The sequence below is a fragment of the Petaurus breviceps genome, unplaced genomic scaffold, assembly GCF_028583685.1.
Source record: "Petaurus breviceps papuanus isolate PSGF00001 unplaced genomic scaffold, PetGlider_PUasm1.0 175, whole genome shotgun sequence".
NCBI classification, from domain to species: Eukaryota; Metazoa; Chordata; class Mammalia; order Diprotodontia; family Petauridae; genus Petaurus; species Petaurus breviceps.
Genome location: NW_027185764.1, coordinates 7243088 through 7268974, shown reverse-complemented (window position 1 = coordinate 7268974; position 25887 = coordinate 7243088). Strand labels below are relative to the sequence as shown.

At 44.1% G+C, this 25887-nt stretch overlaps 1 protein-coding gene across 2 annotated transcripts in view; it reads left to right on the top strand.

Moving 5' to 3' along the window:
• Nucleotides 1-25887, top strand: part of NATD1 (N-acetyltransferase domain containing 1) — a 53251-nt gene that overhangs the window by 12707 nt on the left and 14657 nt on the right. The window contains exons 2-3 of one of the 2 annotated variants that reach the window (XM_069084721.1): nucleotides 23289-23407; nucleotides 24112-24195. In XM_069084721.1, the coding sequence (XP_068940822.1) occupies nucleotides 23289-23407; nucleotides 24112-24162 (170 nt within the window). In that variant the 3' untranslated portion in view covers nucleotides 24163-24195. The remainder of the gene's footprint in view (nucleotides 1-23288; nucleotides 23408-24111; nucleotides 24196-25887) is intronic. The other variant, XM_069084720.1, reaches the window with a different exon arrangement.

Here is a 25887-nt window from a genome sequence, read left to right as displayed (position 1 = left end):
CTGTGCACTTTTTTATTTTGTTCTTTTTTTTCCCCACCCCAGAAGGCTACAATAAAGTTTAGATATGTTGTCAGAATTCTATTTTTAAGGGATTTTATTCCTTTTTTTTACCCAATGGCCTACCTACATCACTTAGGATTGATCTGAGTTGAGCTACATTTTACAGGCCGTTTCATGCTCTCTTTTTAAAAGGAAGAGACTGTGCCAGCTAGGTGGCCCAGTGAATAGAGCACCGGCCCTAGAGGCAGGAGGACCTGAGTTCAAATCCAGCCTCGGACACTTTAGCACTTGCTAGCTGTGTGACCTTGGGCAAGTCACTTAACCCCAACTGCCCTGCCTTCCCCCCTCTCCCAAAAAAACCCAAAAAAAAGGAAGAGTGTGGGACCCAACAGAGTTAGGATTTGAACCCAGGTAGATCCTGATTTCCAAATCAGTTTGTTTTTCCCAATTAGAGGCTACCGTCAGCCTGCCATGCTCACGTTGCCATCGGCATTTCTTTGACTCTTGCTTTAAGATTTATTTTTTAGACCAAGAAAACAATTGAACGTCAATTCAAATTAAAGTGTGATATTTTAGCATTAGGATTCTTTGCTTTGTTGAAAAATTTGCCACGGGGTACTTTTAAATGACAAACTTCTTTTACTGTATTCTTGATTTGGGGGGGGGGGGTTCCAGAATCTATCTGTGGGGTTAAGTCAGGTCCACAAGAGTGTACTGGCCTAGGAGTTAGGCCAGCCATTAGATTGTAAACTACATGAGGGCCAGGATTGTGTCTTTTGCCCCTTTTTGTGTCCCTGGTGCTTAGCACACAGTCTAAAAATGTTGATTGACCGACCTGCTAGGAGCTCATGGTGTCCACCCTGGGCAAATGTCCCCCTCTCAGGGCCTCCGTTCTAGCATTTGCAAAACAGAGGGAGGATAATCAGCCTGAGTAGTTCACAGGAGTATTGGGGAAATGAATGAGTTCACATGTGCAGAAATGCTCTGGAGGGAAGGAACCCACTCTCCAAAGCCACCCTGTCGGTGGCGGTATTATTTCTTTCCTTTTCATTCAAAGCCTTTGAACCGCAGCCATTCCGGATCGCCTGGGAAAGGAGTCAGCTTGTTTATAAGAACTGAATTAGCAGGAAGTTGAATTTATGAATGAAAATACCCCGGTGCCGGGTGCAGTCTGTCAGATTAAAAAACAAAAACATCATTCCTGACCCTAAAATTTTCCCAGAGATAATCTCCTCTTGGACCGAGGTTCCTAACCTTTTTTGTATCATGGATCCCTTTAGTTAGAATAGGGAAGCCCACCTATCCCTCAGAATAACATTTTAAAATGCACAGGGTTTCAAAGGAAACCAGTTACGTCATAAATATTTTTTTTCCAATTCAAAATATTTCTTTTGTGTTTTAAAAATTATTTTAAAATATTTCCCAATTACATCTAAAAATGTTTACAATCATTTGTTAAAATTTTGAGTTCCAGATTCTCTCCCTGCATATGAATGCATATCAAAATATTTCTTTAAAAAAAAAAGTTCAGCAGATCCCATGTTAAGAATCCTTGCTCTAGGATACTTTCTGGGAAAATACGGACATCTAGGCAGTTAATCTATTCATGGCAACATCTTCCCTGCCTTAGCTGTCTGGTTGGTAGAGGAAAAGGGAGGCTCAGCCTTTTGAGGTTAAGTGAAGTTTAGGCAGGTGAGATCTCTGGTGGCAGAGCTGGGGGTCAGGGAAGGCAGGGAGAGGACAATGGGAGATAAAGATGTTCCGATGAGAATTTCACTTTCAGCTCTTAACCCCAATTGCCCTACTTTCCCCCCTCCAAAAAGCAAAAAAAAAAAAAAACCCCCCAAAAAAACACCAGCAGCAAACAGTTTAAACAGTGTTAGTTGCCTGACTCTCCAGCATTTTCTGTAGAAAATTGTCATGATTTATCAGTTCCCTTCCACAAACCTCATACCCTCTTCCTTTACCCCGGGTTCTTGAGTAGCTATAACCGTCCAAGGAAAAACCCAGCCTAGATCTTCCTCCCGTCTTGTCTTGTGTTTTTCCAGACCTTTTCCTGAGAAATTAGTCAGATTGGCTGGTGAAAGAGATAAGGAGACCCTTGCTGACTGCCAGCTGGTGGTTTTAGCCTTTGGAGGTGCTGGCTTTGAGGAGGTTACCTTGTCTGGTAGGTGGTGACGTGTGCCCCACATTGATTCTGAAAGAGACCTTTGTCAGACAGTGACACAATTGGGCAGCTTGGATTTCTCCTGTAGCATTCCTCCAAGAAGCTCAGTTTCTTATCTGGTCTGCCTGACTGTCATAGATTGAAGTTAGCCCATTCTGCAGATGGGGGAAGACTGAGAGCCAGAGAGACAAAGACAATAGATCAGAGCATCAGTGAGTTGGGGTGCGTGGGGGAAGTGGGGTGCAATGAAATTCCTGTTTTCTTTCTCCCAGTCTGGAATCAAAGCTGATCAGTGAACAGTGAGTGTCCAGACTTTTTTAAAGTTTATTTTATTCTGGACTTACTAAATAAAATGGGCATTTCTACAGACACAATAGAACAGAAAAGGGAGTTGGCAAGTGAACCTGAGTCCCTTATATACAGCCTGCTTTTCTTTTTGGATATATAATGAATTCAACCTGTAGATTTGAAAGCCTTTGTTGTTTATGGTTCTTTCTGGCCTTCTTTTCTTTCTTTTTTTCTCACCCTCTCTCTCTAACCCACCCTCCCACCCCTCACCTGACAGAAACAAAGGAAAACATCTTCACTTTACAGGTGAGGAAACTGAGCCTCAGAAAGTTGCCCAAGGTGACACAAGCAGTTAAGGGTCAGAGTTGGGATTTGAACCCCCAGGTCCCTCCGTTGAAAGGAATTAGTATCTAAGAGGTAAGAGTGAGCTGCAGCAGAATTTGCAAAGGCGGGTGAGGGTGAAGTCACTGGATTTAGCATGTATGAGATCTTTGGTGTCCTAAGGGAGAGCATTTGCAATAAGCCAGCAGTGTGGTAACTACTGAGAGGTGATGAAAAAGAAGCGGGTATGGGGGAAAGGAGGCAGGAAGGAGAAGCAGCTCTTCCTAGGAATGTGGCGATGAAGAGGAAGAGAGAGAGAGAACAGTGTTGGGTTGGAATGTCCAAATCCAGTGGAATATTTTTAAAGGATGGGGAAAGGGCCACTAGGTGGCACCATAGTGCAGAGTGCTGGGCCTGGAGTCAGGAAGACTCTCTTTTTGGAGGGCAGTCGGGGTTAAGTGACTTACCCGAGGTCACACAACTTGTTTTTGTGTTAAGCCTTTTGAGGTAAGACTCAGGTCCTCCTGAATCCAGGGCCGGCGCTCCATTCACTGTGCCACCTAGCCACCCCAAGACTCATCTTTTGTGAGTTCAAATCCAGCCTCAGACACTTACTGGCTGTGTGACCCTGGGCAAGTCACTTCACCCTGTTTACCTCAGTTTCCTCATCTGTAAAATGAACTGGAGAAGGAAATGGCAAACCGCTCCAATATCTTTGCCAAGAAAACCTCAATTGGGGTCACGAAGAGTTGGACACAACTGAAAATGACTGAACAGCTACAACCACAAATATTAGGCAATTGGGGCAGGACCTGATATTTAAAAAAAAGGAGGTCAGAGAGGGACGGGGTGCTCTACATGGAACACAATCCCAGAAGCAGTGGGGGGCTGGTTTTCAAGAGCACAGGTAGAAGGGTTCATCTTACCTCATTAGAGAATGGAGTCATTTCAGTGATTCAGTCAAAGGAGGAGGGGACAGACAGGACAGAAGGGGCAGAGATTTGTAAGGGATTGAGCTGTGGGGTTGGAGAGAGGAGGGAGCTCACCACAGCCGGCTTCCTTTTTTTGTTTTTTTGATATTTTTTTTTTGCCTCGGTTTTTAAGTCAAACAAGGGCTGGGGGCTGTCTGCTGAGGGAGAGGACAGAGAGGTGACAGATGAGGCTTGAGGACAGAAGAGATTTGGCACGAACACTTTGGGGAGAGTGTGTTAGCCAGGGAAGAAGAAACATTTCTGTGCGGCAATGAGGGCCCCAGTGCAAGCCAAGTAGCCCAGATTTGTAGGAGACCAATGTGTCTCTGATTTCCGAGACATTCAGTTGTAATCAGATAGGAGTAGAGAAAGCAATTTAGGTATTTTTTTATCCATGTTTTAACAATAAGCATTTATTAAGCTCCTACTGTGTGCTAGAGCCAGGATGAAGTAGAAAGCTTTGATAAGACATGGTACCTGCCTTCCAGGAGTTTACAGTCGAGTAGAAGGATAAGATACCAACCCAGAGAGCCGTCACATACTTGACATGCTGCATTAGGCAGTAGAAAACAAAATGAAATATGAGGTTAAAGATTGTTACCAATTGAGGAGAATCAGGGAAGGCTTCCTGAAAGAGGTGGCATTTAAGATGAGGCTAAAAGATTGAATACAGGTATGGGGGTAGGGAGGTAAGCATTCCAGAAATAAAAAATAAGGTGAGCAAAGCCAGAGACCTGAGAGCTTACGAATGAATGAACAGAGGAGGGTAGTGTGTTGTCCATATTTATTGGGGTGTAAAAAACAATAATAATAATAGCATATCATTATAAAGCTATATAACATTATTTTATAATTTCATGTTATAGATTTCTATATTATTATATTATATATTCTATTGTACATACTAATACATATATAGCTATATGCTAGTGTATATATAACATACAAGTACATATATAATACACACGTTTTTTAGTTTTGTATATTTGTATAATGTATAATTGTATTTGTATATATTAATATGTGCATATTACATAACTATATAATGTATTTTATAATTTCATGTTAGATATTTATATATAATTGTATTATATTCTATTTTATATACTGATACACAAATATATAATATATAGCTATATGCTAGTAATAGCAGTAATAATAATAGTATATAGCGCTTTAAAGTGCGCAAGACCATTTTTTCTCACAACAATCCTCTTTTAAGGCAGTTCTTACAGATGTTAATTGTTCTCACTCTACAAATGAGGAAATTGAGGCTCAGAGAGATGCCGGAGGATGCAATTAGTACATGTCAAGGGCCGAGATCGGAGCCCATCTCTTTGACTTCTGGGTCCAGCTTACTCTCAGCTACTCTGCATTGCCTGTTAAAGGGAATAATGTGAAAGTCTGGAAATGTAGCTCTGCATCGGTTTGTGAAGGGCTTGGAACACCAGGAAGATGAGTTTAACTGTTCAGTGGGCAGTAGAGAGCCGCTTCAGATTCTAATGCAGCGGAAATGAAAAGGTCAGGTCTGCACATAACAAGGATTATTCTGGCTGGCCTCCGTGATAAAGATGGATTAACAGAGTGTACCTTTGGAGGAGGGGGAGGAAATTCTAAACTCAAAAGCTTGTGGAACTGAATGTTGAAAATTTAAAATTAGTTAATTAATTAATTTAAAAAAAAAAAACAAGAAAAAAGGATAGAAGGGAGAGAGTAGAGGTGGAAATAATAACTAACATTTATATAGTTCTTAGTATGTGCCAAGGCTTTGTGCTGAGTGCTTTACAATCATTGTCTCAGTAGGAGCTGTTGTCCTCATTATACAGATAAGGAAACTGAGATGAGCAGAGGTTAAGTGACTTGCCCAGGGTCATACATTGTGTCATGATAGGATAATAGCTGGGGTGAGGCAGAGGGATCATTGCTGTCTCTGCTGGGGTGGGAGTGGGGAATAGGGAAAAGGAAAAGGAAGGAGAGAAGAGAAGAGGAGTGGAGAGAGACCAGTAGTTCATGAAGAGAGAGAGCGAGAGATCAGGGTCCTGAAGGGTACCTAAGGCCAGCCAAGAGGAAGCCAAATGAACAAATGAACGGGGGTTATTGATAGGATCAGTTTTTGAGCAGGAAGAACAAGGCTTGTCTATGTTGTGCATCCTACCCATATACCCACCACTGCCGACGTTCTGGAACTGTGAGTATTGAAGGAGCTTTTCTCAAGAGGACAATGAGGTTGTGATCATTTAGGAGAGAGAGAGAATAAAGGGGGGAGAGAGAGGCGATCGTTTCCTTACTATTTTGCTATTTGTCCTGGTTAAATGTTTTACTTATTCAATGCTGTCTTTTCCCTGGGGACCTTTATTCTAGGATGTGCCTAAATAGCGTAGACCGGCATGAAGGCCCCAGTCTCAAACTGGGTTCAGGCAAATGCCTCCCACAATCGGGGCCCTGATTCGTGTGGAGTCATGGATGAGTGGAATGCCTGTCACATTCTGGTCCAGGCGGGTGTAACGAAGCCTTGGACTTGGGGCTGGAGAAGGGACAGTGGGCATTGAAAGATGGGAATAAATTCAAGAGCAGGCATCACAGGAATTGGTAACTGATTGCTTGAATATGGTAGGTGAAGGAGAAGAAAAGGTTTGCTGTAGGCCCCCAAAGTTACAAATGTGAATAACCGGTGAATGGTGATGCCACCAACAGAAACGTGAAGTCTAAAGGAGGGACAGGTTTAGGGAGAAAGTTCATGAGTTAACTTAGGTGGGGGCACATTGAAGTTGAAGTGGGACACCCAGGTAGAAAGGGCTGTGTCGGGATGACTTAGGGATGAGGATTTGAAAGGCAGAGAGGGAGGACGTTGGGTTTGGTTCTGTGGCAGTGGCCAGCGGACAGCGAGGCCTTGACTGTGGAGGCCAGGGATGAGTCAGGGGCTCCAGATGTCCCCAATAAGGACAGAGTCGACTTTAGTGTGTGAGTGAGAGAATAGGGCAGTTTGGATAGAAAGTCGTTGTTGAGGGGCGGCCAGGTGGCTCAGCGAGTAAGAGCACCGGCCCCACTGTCGGGATGACCTGGATCAAATCGGGGCTCAGACACTCAGCACCACACCCAGAAATAACTGGCCGTGTAACCTTGAGCAAGTTACTTAACCCCGACTGCTTTAAAAAAAAAAAAAGAAAGAAAGAAAGTCGTCATTGGAGACTCTTGTCTCCAGAAGGACATTATGGTCTGTCCTTGTCTTGGACTTAGTCATAAAATCCTGGGTTCAAATCTTGTCGTAGATTCTTGCTAATTGTAAGTTAGAACTGTGTTCAAATCCTGCCTCTGACATGAACTGGCTCTATGACCCCAGGTAAATCACTTGACTGCAAGTTGCCAGCCTATAATTAGAGAGAATTTCCTCACTTGGGAATTCCTTATCTCCATGAAATCACGGGTCTAGTCTTAGTCATATCTCTGTGTTATTTAAGTCAAGTCCTTATGAACTCATTAACTTTTTGGCTTTTATGTAATAGTCTTGACTCATGTTAAGCTTGCTGTCACTAAAAGGCTGCAGTCTTCTCCCCACCCTCAGTCTGAACGGCTGCAATGTTTTTCTTGTCCAGTCCCAGCTACCAAACACCTTCCTCTAAAGGACTGGTTCCTCCTATGTGACCTTGGCCTCCACCCACTGTTCCTAGTGTCAGTCTGGACTGAGGTCTGGCCTTGCAAATGAGTGTCCGCCTACTCGGTAGAACCAGAAAGGCCACCGGTAGGCAGGCCCCAGCCAGGAATCACGGTGTCATCACCCATCAATAGACCTTCCAAGTGGGAAGGGGCCTTTGGGGATCATCAAATCTAGTCCCCCCACCCCCACCCCCCGCCTTGAGGAAACTGAGGATCAGAGAATTGAAATGAATTGTGCCCCTCGTACACCTTAAAAGCCTCGTTGGGATTAGTGTGCCATTCAGCTTAAAAAGAAGGTCAGCCAAAAATAGGAAGATGCCAGAAAAGGGAAAAGAGGAGGCTGCTGCCGAAGACAAACCTGTTCAGCACACCCATTAAGCATAAGGCCTCATGCTGGGAGCTATGGGAAGAAGATTTATAATCTAGTGAGGGAGATACTTAGGTTGTTTTTGTGGTTGTTTAAGTTCTGTCTGACTCTCCGTGACCCCATTTGGGGTTTTCTTGGCAGAGATACTGGAGAGGTTTGTGCCATTTCCTTTTCCAGCTCATTTTACAGATGAGAAAACTGAAGCAAACAGGATGCAGTGACTTGCCCAGGGTCACACAGCTAGTGTGTGTGTCTGAGGCCTGATTTGAACTCGGGAAGATGAATCTGCCTGACTCCAAGCCCAGCGCACTGTCCCGCACCACCCAGCTGCCCCTTGTAGTGTCTGACAATCGGTATTTCATTTTGACCCTCACAACAACCTGGGGAGGTAGGTGCTATTATCATCCTCATTTTAGAGAGGAGAAAACAGAGAGGTTAAGTAAGTGAGTTACCCAGGATCATCCAGTCAGTTTTGAGTCAGAATTAGGATTTGAACACAGGTCTTCCTGGCTTCATGCCCCATCCTCTATCTGTCATAGCCCAGTACCTGTCAGCAGTGGGATACTAGGCTGCTTTAAAGGCAATGCAGAGAGTCGAGATCAGAATGAGAGAGCTGATGTTCCCGATGTGCCCAGCCCTGAGGAGGCCATTGTGTTCATTTCTGGAGCCACATTTCAGTAAAGGAATTGAGAGGCTGGGTCCTAGGCTAGGGGGGCAACCTTCATGCTGAGGAGACTGGAAAGCATGCCCATTGAGGATTGGCTGAAGCAGTTACAGGATGTCTCTTGGCAAAGAGGAGCCACTGTGATAGTTATGTTGGGTGCAATAAGGACTAGACTTCTGCTTGGCCCCAGTGGGCATTGCATGCATGTAAGGTGCAGGAGTGGATTTGGGCTCAGCCTAAGGAAGAATTTCCTGACAGTGAGAGGGCAGCCGTCTTCTTATGTGAGGCCTTGTGACTAGAGCCGGCCATTTAAGCTGATTGACTACTTGTCCAAGATGTGGGATGGAAATTAGACACTGAGTAGGATTTGAGCTTAGAGAAGTTACATGGTTCAGTAGATAGAGTGCCAGGCCTGGAGTCGTCTTCCTGAGTTCAGATCTGGCCTCATACTTAATAACTGTGTGACCTTGAGCAAGTCACTTCACCCTGTTTGCCTCAGTTTCCTTATCTGTCAGATGAGCCGGAGAAGGAAATGGCAAACCACTCTAATATTTTTGCCAAGAAAACCCCAAATGGGGTCACAAAGAGTCAGACACAATGGGGGGGAGAAAAGACTGAACAGCAAAAGGTTTGAGCTAGATTGCCTACCTCAGAGATGCCTGTCAACACAGAGAGTCAATGAATCAGTCAGCACTTACAATCTAGTTTTGAGGAGCTTGCCTCTTTATTTTTTTTTCATCTAAAAAATATTTATTTTTCGTTTTTAACATTCACTCTTATAAGATTTTGTGTTTTTAATTTTCTCCCCAAGATAACATGCAGTCTGATATGGGCCATTCATGTACAATCATATTAAACATATTTCCACATTAGTCATGTTGTAAGAAAGAATTAGAACCAAAGGGGAAAACCAGGAGAAAGAAGAGAGAGAGAGACACAATACTGTGCTTCGATCTGCATTCAGCCTCCATAGTTCTTTCTCTGGATGTGGACGGCATTTTCCGTCGTGCATCTTAGATCCTTGCATTGCTGAGAAGAGTTTATCAAAGTCGCACAAGGTTGCCGTTACTGGGTACAGTGATCTCTTGGTTCTGCTCAGTTCACGGCATCAGTTCATGCAGGTTTTTCCAGGTTTTTCTGAAGTCCTCTGCTCATCCTTGCTTGTAGCCATCCCCCAATGGATGGGCATTCCTTCAGTTTCCAGTTCTTGGCCACCATGAAAGAACTTGCCTCTAAGAACGTCCCTGCTGTTCTGATCCGTAGTTCCTGGCCTCTCCTCACGCACATGGCCTTTCTTTTTTGAAAGAACTTTGCCACCTCCTGGGAAGGCTAAGCAGTAACAAGCACGGGGGCTTAAAATTTGAGGATGGAGGGAGGAGAGAGGGACCTTGTGACTGGGTGTTACAAACTATGAATATAAGCCTGTAGCGGTTTCCTCAGTCCCATCTCTGCCTAAGGAGTTTGCAGTCCCTGTCCCCTTAAGGTTTGAGTTTGTTTATTTGTTTATTCATTCATGGGGGGGAAGGGCAGTTAGGGTTAAGTGACTTTCCTAGGGTCACACAGTAAGTGTCCCAGGCTGGATTTGAACTCGGGTCCTCCAGAGCCAGTTCTGCATGCATGCGCCACCTAGCTGCCCCAGCCCTTCCACTTCTAATAGCTGGCATTTTATATGATACTTCAGGCTTGCAAAGAGGCTGCACACCACAGTGAAGAGAGGGCTGACTCTGAAGTCAGAGGACCTAGCTGGGTTTAAATTTTGACTGATGCGCATTTACTACCTGTGTGACCTTGGGGAAGTCACTTAACCAAACTCAAATAGAATTGTACATAAGGATCCCTGCAACCCACATATTGATGTAGAAAACCATATGATTAGCATTACTAGGTTCTTTTGTATTCTTATTTATTTTGTTAAATATTTCTCAATTACATTTTTATCTGTTTTGGTGACACCAAGTCTTAGCTCATCTGTAAAATGAAGAGGTCGGAATAATTGGCCTGTCGTCTTTCAGCTCTAAATCCAGGTTCCTATCAAATCCGTCAAATGAGAGAATATGCATAATCTATATAATAATAATAGCCTAGTGCCTAGCACATAATAGGTTCTTAATAAATGCTTGTTCCCTTCCTCTTTTCCTCCTTGTAATTTTTTTTTGGCCTTTTTTGGGGGGAGGGGCAATTGGGGTTAAGTGACTTGTCCAAGGTCACATGGCTAGTTTTGTGTGTGTGTGTTAAATATCTGAGGCTGCATTTGAACTCAGGTCCTCCTGATTCCAGGGCTGGTACTGTATTTACTGAGCCACCCAGCCACCTCTCCCTTCTTGTAATCTTAACATTATTTCATTATCATAAAGTATTTCATTTGATCCTTATAACAACAGTGTGAGGGTGGGTACTGTTATCTCTATTTTACAGATGAGGAAACAGGCTGGGAGCTTAATGCCTTGCCCAGGGCCACACATCCAGTAAAGCGGGTTTTGAAGTCAGGTTTTCCTGATGCCCAAGTCCAGTGTTCTGTCCATCATGCCATACTCTAGGCTGTGGTGCCATGATGCTTAACTAGGGGCGTTTGGTGAGCAGAAGTCGTGGGCTTGATTTCTTCATGCTCTGGCTGGTTTCGAACCAAAGGGAAGAATGTCATACCCTGGTATCGCTGATCCCAGGTCACCATACTGGGACTCGCACTGATGCTTCCAAGTGAGGGTAGATCACTTTCTTCCTTCGTGCCAGGGCCTAGACCAACGCCCACGAAGGGGATCTGGGAAGGGGCGTAATCAGAGATGTTACCAGGAAGCCTGTGGGACAGTTGTCTTAAGGCCATGCAAGAAGAGAGGCCAGAGTTGTTTAGAGCAGCTCATTGAGTTTGGGGGTCATTGCTTCTAGAGTCTTGGCTAATTTTTTTTCCCATTAGAGCCATTGAAGTCTTTCATAGGAAGAGGTCACAGGCCAGTGAGACATCAGTTGGCTAGAAAATTGGACTTGCTATATGGGAGTGATTCTGACATGGCTGGGGTTGGGGGTGACGGTGGAGGGGCATTCCAGGGAAGGGTCTAGGCTTCCAAAGTGGAGAGGTGGGGAGGAAAGGTCCCAGGCAGGAGGAAAGATTATCTCTACATAGCTAGAGAAAAGTCGGCTTCTTAGACTAAATATAACAATAAATGCTTTTTGGCTGCATGACCCTGGACACAACATTACCTCTTTCTGCCTCAGTTTCCTCATCTGTAAAATGGGGCCAATGATACTTATGTTCCCTACCTCACAGGGTTGTTGTAAAGAAAGTGCTTTATAAGGACTCATGATGAAAAATGTTATCCATCTCCAGAGAAAGAACTGATAGAGTGTGAATGCAGATCAAAGCATACTATTTTCACTTTACTTTTTTCCTCTGGGGGAAGGGGGCATCTGTGTTTTCTTTCATAACATGACCGATATGGAAATATGTTTTGTGTGACTCCATGTATCATCTTGCCAGCTTAGGGAGGGGAGAGGGAGAGAATTTGGAACTCAATATTAAAAAAAAGAATGTTAAAAATTATTTTCACATGTAATTGGAAAAATACATATTATTTTTTAAAAGTGCTTTATAAGCCTTACAGCATTACAGAAATTTGAGGTATTATTATTACTTAAATACAAATAACTCACGTAGCATCATTAATTGGTTCCACAAAGAATAAGATGTTAGATGTAATGATATTACAGGCAGCAAGAATTTGATAGGCACAGAGGTATTAGTGGGCATTTTGGTCAAATGAGGTGACACTGAGGTTTCCCGTTGTTCAAGTGAGAATTTTGATTCTGATGACTGGGAGTCCTGGAGTCAGAAAAACCTGAATTCAAATTCAGCCTCATTCACTTACTAGCTGCATGACCATGGGCAAGTCACTTAACCCCAGTTGCCTCCTAATAGAAATAAAATAGTGATTCTAGTGACTGAACAAGGTTGTGATGATATGGTTGGTCAGGGCAGTGCTACTAGACCATCAGTGTTGATTGCTAAGTGCCAGGCACTGTGTTGGGGAGGCCCTCTAGGAGCTCCTGTTCTGATTGGAGACAATGTGTATAAACATGTCCCAAAGGAAAACAAGATCATTTTCAAGTGGGGAAGAGTGTACTAACAGCCTTCTCCAAGAAGGTGTCATTTGAGCTCCATTTTGAAGGGAACTGGGAATTCCAAAAGATGGACGGAAGGGCATTCCAGATATGGGGGGAAAGCCAGTGTAAAAGTGCAGGGCCTCTGGAGAGAAGATTGGTTATTTGTAAAGATAGAGGCTCAGAGCTGGTTCCTTGTTAGGCCAGGCTGGGTCAGCACCTAATCATTGAGTTGACCCCACTTGGTGTTTTCTTGGCAGAGATGCTAGAATGGTTTGCTGTTTCCTTCTCTAGCTCATTTTACAGAAGAGGAAACTGAGGCAAACAGTTTGACTTGCCCAGGGTCATACATTTAGTCAGGGTCTGAGGCTGGATTTGAACTCAGGAAGATGAGTTTTCCTAACTCCAGGCCTGGCCCTCTGTGCACTATGGCACCACCTAGCGGTCCCAGCTCCTGGCAGCCGGCCTCAAAGCTCCAGCCTCTTATCTCTTCAGTCAGTGTTTATCCCTGGGAGATGGAAAATGGCCTGCCCTAGGGCTTTTTAGCCTAGGCCCTTTTCAGGGACTGAAAATGGAGGCCTCTCTGCTCTCCAACAAGTCGTCTAAACCCGCTCAGCCTCAGTTTCCCCAACCATGAGATGGGGATTGGCACCTGTCTCCCAGGGCTGTTGTGAGAATCACATATTTGTAAAGCACTGAGCACGTGGTTGTAAGTGCTTCATAAAGGCACTGAGCTAAGCACTTGTGCCTCAGCCCTCTGGAACCATCCAGGGCTCAGACTCGAGCCTCTCAGTGATGAGAGTCCAGGACCGGGGCCTCTGGCATGCGCACCAAACAGGAGACAGGAGTACTTTACCATCTGCCGGGCATCATCCCAGTGCCTGATCCAGTGTCTTTGCTGTCTCTGCTCTCATCCTTAATGTTTGAATTTAATAACACAGGGGCAGCAGCAGACTCATCTTCCCAAGTTCAAATCTGGCCTCCCACATTTCCTAGCTGGGTGACCCTGAGCAAGTCACCTTCACTCTGTTTTCCTTAACTTTTCTCAACTGTAAAAATGAGCTAGAGAAGGAAATGACAGTATCTTTGCCAAGAACACCCCAAATGGAGTCACAAAGTGTCAGACATGACTGAAAAACAGTACTGTTGTAACAAGACCCCAGAGTCTGAGAGTCCTGGTCAGTTGGATTTCACTAATCCAGTGGCTAGTAAATTCCTGGGTCTTTCTCTGGTCCCTGTAATTCAGTTACCATGTGCTGACCCACAAAAATACCAATGCTTTCCTGTTGTTTCCTGCCCACCCACTTCATCCTTACACCTCCCCCCAATCTGTATACTATTCTGTTCACCCCTTCCTTCCCTTCATACGAGACCTCCTTTTCTCCCATCCTTCCCATCTTGCACTTGATGGAACCCTGGCTTCCTCTAGGAGACCCAGAATTCTTGGCTACCCTCTCCAGGACTGTTTCTTTTCTCATTCCACCCAACACACTGAGACTGGAGGATGAAGAAGAGGAAGAATGCTCATTTTTGCCATATCCAGAATGTCCCTGCTCTGAGGTTCATTCTGTTTCTCTCTGTCACTCAGTCCAATTCAGCCTTATCCCAGTCAACTTTCCAGGTTCTAGGTTACTCTTACTGCAAGAAGTTCAGTATCCGCCTCTTAATCTTCTGCCTTGATGCTCTAGAACAGGGCTTCTTAAACTTTTTCCACTCACAACCCCTTTACACTTGAGAAATTTTTACAGGACCCTGGGTATAAAATAGTTATACAAATCAAACATTTACTGATAATAAATCATAAAGAAATTTATTTTAAAACAATTCTGGGGCAGCTAGGTGGCACAATGAATAGGCCCTTAAGTCAGGAGGACCTGAGTTCAAATATGGCCTCAGACACTTGACACTTACTAGCTGTGTGACTTTGGGCAAGTCTCTTAACCCCAGTTGCCCCTCCAAAAAGCAGAAAAAAACCCAATAAACAGTTCTTTGGTATACATATAATTTTACCATTTATTAAAGATGAAGACAAATTTGCATACTAATAAGATGAATATGCTTGTTGATTTTTACGTAAAGAATTAAGTGTTGGAGGAATATTTGATACTGAAGGATGCAGAGGATCTTCAGCATTTTATTTAGAGTTGATCATTATATAATCATCAATGCTGAGAATGCCAATTCACATAAGTACGTAGTAGAAAATGGCAGGAGTATGTTTGGGGCCATTTCAGAAATTGTTGGAAATTCTGTCCTAATCCTAAGCCAAAATTCATTTAATGATTTTATATGTGCAGTAAAAACACTGCAATTCATGATACAGGATAGTCTCGAATCTGAACCGAGGTGTTTCTGACTTTGCTCGTTGGCTTGTGGCGTCAACGACGGGCAGAGCACACATGTTTTGTGTTCAGAACCAAAGCTACAGTGAAGTCTCATGAAGCGACCTGGGCAAGGCTGCCAGAAGCACCTAGGATTCATTACGCATTTGATTTTGAATTAATTTTGGGTCATTGCACATTCAGAAACCTTTCGCTGTTGTCACATTTTTCGGGACCCTCTTATTCAGTTATGAGATTGCCATGTTGGGTTGAGACAGGGCTGCAGTGTCTCTGACGTGGTTCCATTATTACAGTTTGGGCTTCATATTTCCATTGGGCTAGAATCAGTTACCACATTTTACACCATTAAAATGTTAAGTACTGTGAATTTAAATTCTTAACCACTTCAGGGGACTCACTATTGGAGTGGTTTGCCATTTCCTTCTCCAACTCATTTTACAGATGGGGAAACTGAGGCAAAAACAGAGGTAAGTGACTTGCCCAGGGTCACGGGGCTGGTTGTTGTCCTTTGTTCTCAGAGGACCAAAATGGCATCACTGTATTCGAGTCAAGTTAGAGTGTGGCTGATCAGACTGATGTGAGCGTGGAATGTTCTACCGCAGGCCTGCACAAATACACAAATACTCCCTGCAAACATTTGAGGTGGAATCTCTAAAGAATGTAAACTCCTTAAGGGCAGGAATTGTCCTTTCCTCTTATTTTTATATTCCCAGTGCTTAGCACAATTCCTAGCACCCTATAAATACTTAATAAATGCTTGTTGTGCAGCCACACTAAAAAAACTAGCCGTGTTACCTTGGGCAAGTTACTTAACCCCAATTGCCCTCCAAAAAAAAAAACAAAAAAAATAAAAATAAATGCTTGTTGTGCATTGACTTCAAGAGGAAACAAATACCAAGAAGTCTAGTGACTTGCTCAGACTCAGAGGACTAGTAAAAGCTCTAGGGTGGGATTTGAACCAGGTCTCCCTGACCCCTTGTTCGCTGCACCATCCATCATACCTGTCGTCGACAACTGGTGTCAAACTCAGATAGAAATGGCCCCCCATGGGCTGCATGTTGACTTAAAAAAACACAAATTAACATTATCTGTCTTGTATTTTTATCTCTTTTGTTAAACATTTCCCAGTTGTATTTTGACTTGGCTCACGCCATACTCTGGAGGTTTATGGGCTTGTGAGTTTGACATCCTTTGGTACTTACTGTTTCACTTGTTTTGTTTTTTAATTTTTCTTTTTTATTCACATTCTTTTTGAGAGACTCTGTAGCTGGCCTGATCATCTAGCTAATCTGTCCTCATTCTGCTCTCTTCCCCTCTGCAGTCTCTTCTGATGTCCTTTTTTGTCCCATCTTCCTACACACATGGAAAGGTCCTCCCCATCCTTTTTTTTTTTTTAAGAATTGATATTTTTATTCTGAACCTAACAAACAACAAATAGAATGGGCCTTTGCATCAACATAGTAAAACAGAAAAAGAGGACTGAAGTGCAGATCTCTATTATGTACAGCTTGGCCTTCACTTAACTCTTCCGACCCCTCCGGTTACTATCCAATAACTATTCTTCTTTTTGCAGTCTATCCCCTAGACAAATTTGGTCTCATACACTTGTTAACTTCCGTTTTCTTATCTCCCTACTCGATTCATCACCCCTTACAGTCAGGCTTCCAACCTCGCCTCTCAACAGAAACTTTTCTCACCCAGGTTACCAATAAATGACTATGTCCAATTGACCTTTTCTCCAATTCCATCTTATTTAACCTTTTTATAACTTTTGATGCTGTAACCCAACCCTTCCCTCTGGATTCTTTCTCTTCCCTGGGCTTTAAACTTCCCTTGGCCTCAGCCTCCCTTCTGGTCTTCCTACTACCTGTCTGACCAGTCCCTCTCTGTCTCCTGCTGGATCATCATCTATCTTCCACCCACTAATCAGACATGTTTCCCAAGTCTCAATTCTGGACCCTCTTCTTTCTTCTCCCTACATTTTCTTGTTGATATGAATAGTTTCCGTAGATCCTCTGATAATCTAAGCAGACAAAACAGATCTCTATATATGTGTATCTATGCATACATATATACATATGGAGTGTGTGTGTTCGTGCTTAGATCTGGAAAGGAAGTCACGTATGCATATGTGTATATTGTCAAACAGGCAATCATGTCATGAGACTTATGTGAAAGCCAGGTGTGTTTATTACATGAGAAATGAGCATGCCTGTGGAACCCAGAGTTCACAATCCATAGGGATGCTTGCATATTTATGACAGGACAAAGGAAGGGGTGTGGCATGGGAGGGGGAAATGTGCAGTAAAGGTGGGAAGAGGACCCCACCCCTCCTGAAAGGGAGGAGCAGGGCAGTGGCAAAGGCTGCCTTCCTTTCCCTGGGCGCTGCTGGACTATGAAGATCGGACAGTGAATGTCTACAGGGTCCCAGCTGCACAAGCAAATGTCCCACCTTGCCACAGAGTGGCTGGCGCCTGTCTTGACTCCCAGGACAGGGAGTCCCGTTGGGGATACTAACAGCAGATTATGCCAGCTGTCGGGGGAGGCTTCATCCTTAACACATTCAGGGCCTCCTGCACGCTCTGGGTTCAGTGTTTCTGGAAAGTATGGCAGCTTGAAAACTGCATGTATATATGTAGATAGAGATGGATAATTATATGCATAGCAGATAGATGGTTCCGTGGATAGAGGGCAGGTAGCCTGGGTCAGGAAGACCCGACTTCAAATATGGCCTGCAGCACCATAGTAGGTGCCCTGTAAGTTCTGGCTGTTACTGTTATTATTTCTTCTATCTGGTCTTAATCCTTCTTGGGAATTACCGACATCTCTGGGGAATAAACCCTCACTTTCAGTCTTCTCTTCTCCAGGTGATACATCCCCAGGGTCATAGAGGCTGGAAGAGACCTTGGAAGTCATCTCTTCCCACCCTCTAGTTTTACAGAGAAGGAAACTAAGGCCTGGGTAGGAGTAAGAGATTTACCGAAAGTCACACAAATAGTAAGAATCAGAGTCAGTCCAGGTCTCCTATTAACATGTTTCTCCATGCTTTTTTGGTTTTGTTTTGTGTTGGGTTTGTTTTTTTGTTTGTTTGCGTTTTGGAGGGGGAAGACAGGGCAAATGGGGTTAAGTGACTTGCCCAAGGTCACATAGCTAGTAAGTGTTAAGTGTCTGAGGCTGGATTTGAACCCAGGTCCTACTGACTCCAGGGTTGGTGCTCTATTCACTGCGCTATCTAGCCGCCCCCTATTATCCTCTCATTAGGAAAAGAGGATTTGAATTCACAGACTTTAGTAATGGGGGAGAGGAGTACCTATATAAAATCACATTTTAAATATTCTCTTCAGAGCTCCCAAGATTTTGTCAGTGTGGGTATACTCTCTACCAGTGCAGATTGCAACCCCTCTGTAACTTACTAGAATGTTTTTCAAGAGTTGCACTGGGTCTTTCCCTGTCGCCGCTGAGTTGAGCAGGAGGCGGAGGCTCCCGGGTGCTTTCAAGATTTAGCTTCACCCGTGAACCGCTGCCATGGCCGAGGAAGGCATTGCTGCTGGAGGTGTAATGGACGTTAACACCACTCTACAAGAAGTGCTGAAGACCACACTCATCCACAATGGCCTAGCTCGTGGAATTCGTGAAGCTGCCAAAGCCTTGGACAAGCGCCAAGCCCATCTTTGTGTACTTGCTTCCAACTGTGATGAACCTATGTATGTAAAGTTGGTTGAGGCCCTATGTGCTGAGCATCAAATCAACTTGATCAAGGTTGATGACAACAAGAAGTTGGGTGAATGGGTAGGCCTCTGTAAAATTGACAGAGAGAGAAAGCCCTGTAAAGTGGTTGGCTGCAGTTGCGTTGTTGTTAAGGACTATGGCAAGGAATCTCAGGCCAAAGATGTCTTCGAAGAATATTTTAAATGCAAGAAATAAATAAATAAAAGCCTTGGTCTGATAAAAAAAAAAAAAAAGAGTTGCACTGGGCAGAAAATTCATCATCCTGCATGCACCCAATCTGGGAATGAATGGCTCTCTCTGCAGGCCCTCAGCTGGTATAAGCTACAGTCTCCTGGCGTAGATTAGAAACCTTTCCATCCTGGCAGGCCTAGCCCGAGTTTGCATTCTGCTAATAGAGCCCTGGAGAAGCTAGAGTCACCCCCATACCACAATGAGGCATTTTAGAGTAAAGATTTGGAATCTATTTGAGGAATTAACTATTAAAGGAAAATCCCTGCAAAAACAGCTCTCCCATCTCCTGTAAACACAGATTGGCTTAAAATGAGGTTTGCCACAAGAAAGGCTCTGTGGTCAAGGGTCCTTAGCCTGGAGCCTATGGACTTGTTTGGTTTTATTTCATTAAATATTTACCAATTATATTTTTAAAAATTTAACATTCATTTTCAAAAATGTTAAGTACGAAATTCCCTCCCACCCCTTCCCCACCCATTGAGAAGACAAGCAATATTATATGAATTATACATGTAAAGTGCCTATTTGGGTTTTTTTTTTATTATTTTAGTAACTGTACTTCAGTATAATTTGTTTCCTTTGTGAACAGTTTTTATCTTATACATTTAAGAACCTCATTCTGCTGGGCATCATGGCCTGTAATTCCTGATACAAAGGAGACTGAGGCTGGCGGATCTCTTGAGCTCAGGAGTTCTGAGCTGCAGTGGTCTGGGCCAATTGGGTATCCTACTAAGTTCAGCATTAATTTGTTGAACCCCCAGAAGTGGGGACCCACCAGGTTGCCTAAGGAGTGTCAAAGTGGTAAGGTGAAAAATTAAGCTGTAGAGGGTCTGAGCTGTAATAACAATGACAGGGCAGCGACTCACTAGTTTGTTTTTTTTACTTTTAAAGTTTATTTACTATCGGTTTACAACATTCAGTTCCACAAGTTTTTGAATTCCAAATTTTCTGCTGCCCCTCCCCATGGTGGCATGCAATCCAATATAGGTTCCACATATACCTTCACATTGAACGTTAGTCAAGTTGCAACTTACTTTTAAACCTAGAGGAGTTTTAACATTATTCTGAGAAGCGGTCCATAGTCCTCACCACACTGTCCAAGGGTTCCATGACACAAAGTGAAGAATCCCCCCATCTGTGATGAACCTGGGGCCTTGTACCTAATTTTCAAGGTGGTTTCATTACAGACTTTCCCTCTCCCCACTTTTAACCACTAATTCACCACCTCTGTTCGGTTTCTTAGTGGGAAGCATTAGACAGAATAGAACGTCTGAGAGCAGACGCCTTCATTTTTGTCTGTACGCCCTCCGCCCCAAACCTGGAACGGAGCAGGCATTTAAATGCTTGGTTTTGGACAGAACATTTGACCCTCTGCCCGTGTCCTGGGCCTGCAGATCTCAAGCCGCTCCACCCCTAGGGTCTCTTGGGGGCCCTCTCTGCCCTGATCAACTCCTGGCTGGTCTTCTTCCCAGAATCTTTGCTGCCTGATTTCTGTAACTGCCTTGATGAGCCACCAGCAAATTGCTGCCATACAGTTTGTTTTAGCCTTCATACCCCAGAAAGGGAATGTGTATTCAATTTGAGGACAGATGAATTTTTAGTAAACACTGTTAACCTTTGAGGGGGGGGAGGTGTCAGGTCTGGGTTATGGACACGGTGAATAAGTTGGCGTTGGGGCTTGGATATGTACTTGTCCATCCAGGGACACTGGCCTTCTGGCTGTTCGTGAGCAAGACAGTTCATCTCTCAGCTCCAGGCATTTTCTCCAGCTGCCCCTCCTTCCTGGAATACTCCTCCCTCCTGCTTCATCCCTGGCATTCCTTTGTGTGCCAACTAAAGTCCCATCTTTTACTGGCAGCCGTCCCCAAACCCTGTAAATTCTAGCGCCTTCCTTCTGCTAATGATTTCCTTTTTACCCGTATGTAGCTTGCTTCGTCTATATTTGTTTGCATGTTGTCTCCTGCTAGATTGTAAGCTCCTCAAGGGCAGGGACTGTCTCTTGCCTCTTTATGAATCCCCAGCACTAAGCATGTTTGCTGGCACATAGTTGTTGGTCAGTCCTGTCCAGTTCTTTGTGACTGTATATGGAGTTTTATTGCAAAGGTGCTAGAGCATTTCTTTCTTCAATGGATTAAGACAAACAGAAGTTAAGTGACTTGCCCAGGGTCACACAGTCAGTGAGTGTCTGAGGTCAAATTTGCACTCAGGTCTTCCTGACTCCAGGCCCAGCATGCTATCCACTGAGCCACCTAGCCACCTCCTGGTGGACAGTGGCCACGTCATAAATGCTGATTGCTTAACTCCTGTGCTTAGGGTGCTATGACATCCCACGGCACAGTCACAGGCTTAGAGCAGCAAGGGGGCCTTGGAGAGTCTCCAACCTTTTTCATTTTAAAGATGAGGAAAGAGAGGCCCAGAGAGGTTAAGCAACTTATCTAGCAAAGGTCACACCAGCAGCTAAGAAGCCTGGTGCACAGAGCACTAGACCTGCAATCAGCAATACCTGAGTTCAAACCCTGCCTCGGACCCTTATTAGCTGAGTATAGGCAAAATCGAGGAACTCCTGCCTCAGTTTCCTCATCTGTAAAATGGGAATAATATAGTAATGACAGCCCCTGCATCCCAAGGTTGTTGTGAGCATCAAATCTGTGGAGAGCTTTGCAGATCTGTATAAATGTTAGCTAAGGACCTGAGCTTGGACTGGAATTGAGGGCCTCTGGTCCCGAACCCAGAGTTCTTTCTACCCTGCCATGCTCTCTTTCATATGTACAATTAGCAGTCTCCCTCCCTCCTGTCTTTTTCCCTGCCCCCCACCCTCCAAAAAAGTCTGCATTTGTCTTAGCTCTTCTGTTGGGAGGATGAAATGACTTGGGGAAGGCTCCCGTTCTCTTAGGGAGCTTGCTTCAGCATCAGAGCGTTGTACTGTGTCCTGCTTCCCTCCCCAGCAGCCCATAACACAGTACAATCTAGTCTTCACTTCTCTTTTTCTCATGTACTTTAAGATGTACCCCATGATCCCTCCCTCCTGGGATGTCCCATCTCCTTCACAAAGGCATTTTGTCAGAGAAGACACAGTGTTCTCTGATCTCTCTGCATCATATGTACTGTATTAAACCGCTCAAGGGGCAAGATCACCCTCTGCTAACCCCTCTGGGTACCATTTGGCATCACCCCACCTTCCCAGATGTCACTCCATCGGAAGGGCTCTGTGCCCCCATGGAGAGCTGCTGCCTTCCCTGGGATGGGAGATAATGACTTTCTTCCCATGTTTTGTTTTAGTTTAATTATCATGGAAATACCTCCTTGGATATTTGTGGAGCTATTTCTGGGGAACTTCTCAAACATACAAACAGCCTCTCCCTTGTGCTCCCCCAGGCTGGGGAGGTAGGCTTGAGGGCCAGGAGACAGTCTGTGGATTTGTCAAGGAGCTGAGGCTGTGCGCTTTAAAAGATTGCCTAAGATGAAGATGAAAACCCAGCTCTTCTCCACCTGTTCCCCATCACTGGCACAATTCCAGGAATTTTCCTTGCTTTAGATTGGGTTCTACTCCCTTCAAGTTGTTAGTGCGCCCAGCTAATCTAGCTGGGCCCCAAAGGTAAGCTCCTCATGGGGCAGAGACTGGGTCATTGTGCCGCAGGAATAGCCTGGCATCCAGCTGGTTGTTTGTCAAGTGATTGTCTATTGAGACCATGACCTCAACCTCTTGCCACAATGAAGACTCAGAATTAAAGGCGTTGAAGAATCCAGGGCCCTAAAAATTCAGGGATGCCATAAAAAGAAGGAAGAAAGGTGTCGGAGGAGAAGGGAAAGAAGAAGTGAGGGAGAGGGAAAGGAATGTTGGTTCAGACACTTAGCAAAAAAAACAACACACTTTCTATTTGCTTTACATACTGTGTGCTGTTTCACTTCAATAGAATGTAAGCTCCTTGAGGGCAGGCACTATTCTGGTTTTCTGTCTTTGTATCCCCAGCGCCAGACCCATAGCTTGTCGAATTCAGTTTCTCTGGTTCAGCCTCACTGGGAAGAAGCGTGGAAAGAACACTGGATTTGGAGTTTGACGTTGGGCAAATTACTTAATTTCTCTTGGCCTCAGTTTCCTCATCTGTAAAGTAAGGACCCCACAGATGACCTCCAAACTCCATTCTAATTCTAAACCTGCGTTTGTCATTTCTACAAATGAAGACATGCTGCCAGCTCTGGAGAGAGAATCTGTAGAAATTCTCCCACCCAGCCCAGAGTAGTTCTGAGTGTGGTCCAAGGGCTCTGTGTGTGTGTGTATTTTTTTTTTTTTGCTTTTTCAGAGGGGGAAGGTGGGGCAATTGGGGTTAAGTGACTTGCCCAAGGTATGTGTGTATTTTCACTCCTTTGGATTTTAACATCTCCACTATCTCTTGTGGTTAGGTGAAGAGCCCTGTCAAAGTTGACCCTCTCCCCTGATCTGTTTCTTTCTGTCTCTCTCCAGGTTGTCATGACCGGGCGGTCCTGCTCTATGAGTATGTAGGGAAGAGGATTGTGGATCTACAGCACACAGAAGTCCCTGATGCCTATCGAGGGAGGGGAATAGCCAAACACTTAGCTAAGGTACCACCAACTCTGCCTTCACCCCTGGGGAGTGTTTCTGGCAAGATCATCTTTCTTGGAGGGGAGAATTTGGAGATGACTCAGGAGAGGAGACCATAGAATGCCAAGATGTTGGAGATTAGGGGAACCACCAAGATCATGTCCCTTGTTTTACAGATGAGGAAACTGACCCCCAAGAAATAAAGTGATTTGCCCAGGCTAGCAAGTGGCAGAGAAGAGATTCAAACCATGAATTTTTTTTTATTCTAAGCCCAGAGCTCTTGGTAATCTGACTTTTTCTTCCTTGCTAGGTTTCACCTCACAAATTTTCTTTGTTACTTAGAACCTACTTCTGTTTTTTTTTCTGGCCCAGATCTACCCTTAATTTCTATTTAACAAAATAGTGACTAAAATTACATAATTTGTTTCAAAAAAAAAAGAAGGAAGAAAAGTAGATCAACAAAACCAAATCAACCCATCAACTGAATCTGATGTTTGGAGGGAGGGAAGGAGGGGTGGATGGAGGGAGGGAGGGATGGATGGATGGATGGAGGGAGGGATAGATAGAGGGAGGGATGGAGGGATATACTATTCCATACCCATAGTCCCCTATCTCTGCAAAAAAGACAGGAAGATACATTTTTCTCATCTCTTTTCAGGGTCCAGCTTCTTGGGGTATAAAACAATTATTTAAAAGATATTTCATCCTTTTGTATTTCTCAAAGGCATTGAGACTGAAATGGCCACTTTTAAAATCTTCAATTGGAAATAATTGATGAGTGTGGGCAATAATGTTATGCTATTGCTGGGTAAGTGTTTTAGAATAACGATGATAGTTTCTATGTGGTTTCTTCTATTTCCTTTTCAGACTAGATTGGGAAGTCCTATAGGTAAGGAAGGATCAAGGTGGAAACAAGGGGCTAAGTTAGACTGTAAACTCTTAGAGGTGAAGGACGCTAATATTTTTTACTTTGTATTTCCAGCACGTAGTACAGGGCCTGGCCCAGAGTACAGGCTCCATAAATGCTTGTTGGTTGATTGATTGATTGATTGATTGTCTAGTGCCGTTCAGACCTTAGCTTCTGGCCAAGCTGAACCACTACGGACAATTGAGCAATTTAGGGTCCTAAAGCTTCACTGATCCCACCCTTACAAGCACTTAAGAGAAAAACAATAAAACACAATTTAATTTTGGAAAAAGTCTTGCAACAAATGTCAGAACCCCGGGGATTCGCTTGGCTGGTACTAGAGTACTTAGAAGCACCAAAGAGGAACCATTACTGGTCCATCCCCAGGACCATCCTGAAGTTGTGAGTGATGGATTGCCTTAACTGGTCTTGGAACCAAATGTCATGACCTGAAGGATTTATTTGTTTATTTTTGTCTTTTGGAGGCAATCAGGATTAAATTACTTGTTCAGGGTCACACAGCATTTAACTGTTGGAGGCTGAATTTGAACTTGAGTCCTCCTGACTCCAGGGCCGGTGCTCTATCCACTGTGCCACCTACCTGGGAAAATCAGTCCAAAGCAGCCCAGCTCATTAGGCCCTGGGGTTCACGTAAATAATGGGATTTCTTTGGTTATGGGTGACAACAAATGAAGCCCAAAAGCCCCTCTGACTCCATCAGCAGAGCTGTGGATGCCTTAGCTCTGTCAATGGGCTTTAGAATTTTACATGAAGAACAAACCATTTAACAAAGTCGTGGCCCAAACTAGCCCATCCAGGTTATGGCCATCCTGCCCACATTGAGGGCATTAGTACCCCATTCTGGGAGGAGCACTTGGCACATAACATTGGAGAAGCAGAACTTTCCACCCTCACTCCATTTGGGGCATGGTGTGGTGGTGGTGGTGGTAACCAGGTCCTGGATGGTATGTTCCCTGCTAAGGAGTGGGAATGAATGAAAGAAACATTTGGCTTCTCTTCCCCAGATCCTTCTGCCTTCTCCACTGTTTCTTATCTCCCTTCAGATGAGATATTTGCAAATCATTTGACTTAATTTCTTGAGCAGTTCTTTCCCCTGTCTCTTCCTCTTTTTTATCTCTAAATAATTTTTCTCTTCTCTCTTTTCTCTCTCAAGATAGAAGGGAATGGATGGATGCATGAAAATGCATTTTTTAAGCATTTACTCTGTACCAAGCAGTCAGTCAAGAAACATTTGCAAAATCCTGGGGATACAAATTTTTAGAAGAAGATGGTTCCTGTCTCAAGGAACTTGCCTTCTAATAGGAGGAGAAAACACCCCTGGGAAAGTGGGTGTCCAGGGAGAGTCACTTTTGGACAGTTACTAGGGGCAGGGGTGAGGGGGCTGGTCACAGGGGACTAGATTGACCCATCCCTTCCAGGAACAATGGTAGAATTCATTTGATCATGGAAAGAAGAAGGGTGCTTGAAAGCAAGGTGTTTGGTGAGATTGTCAAAGATCAAAGAGAAATGAAGCATATTTGAGAGCCAGCTTGAAATAGTGGGCCACGGAAGGCAGTCATCTTTGAGGAGGTT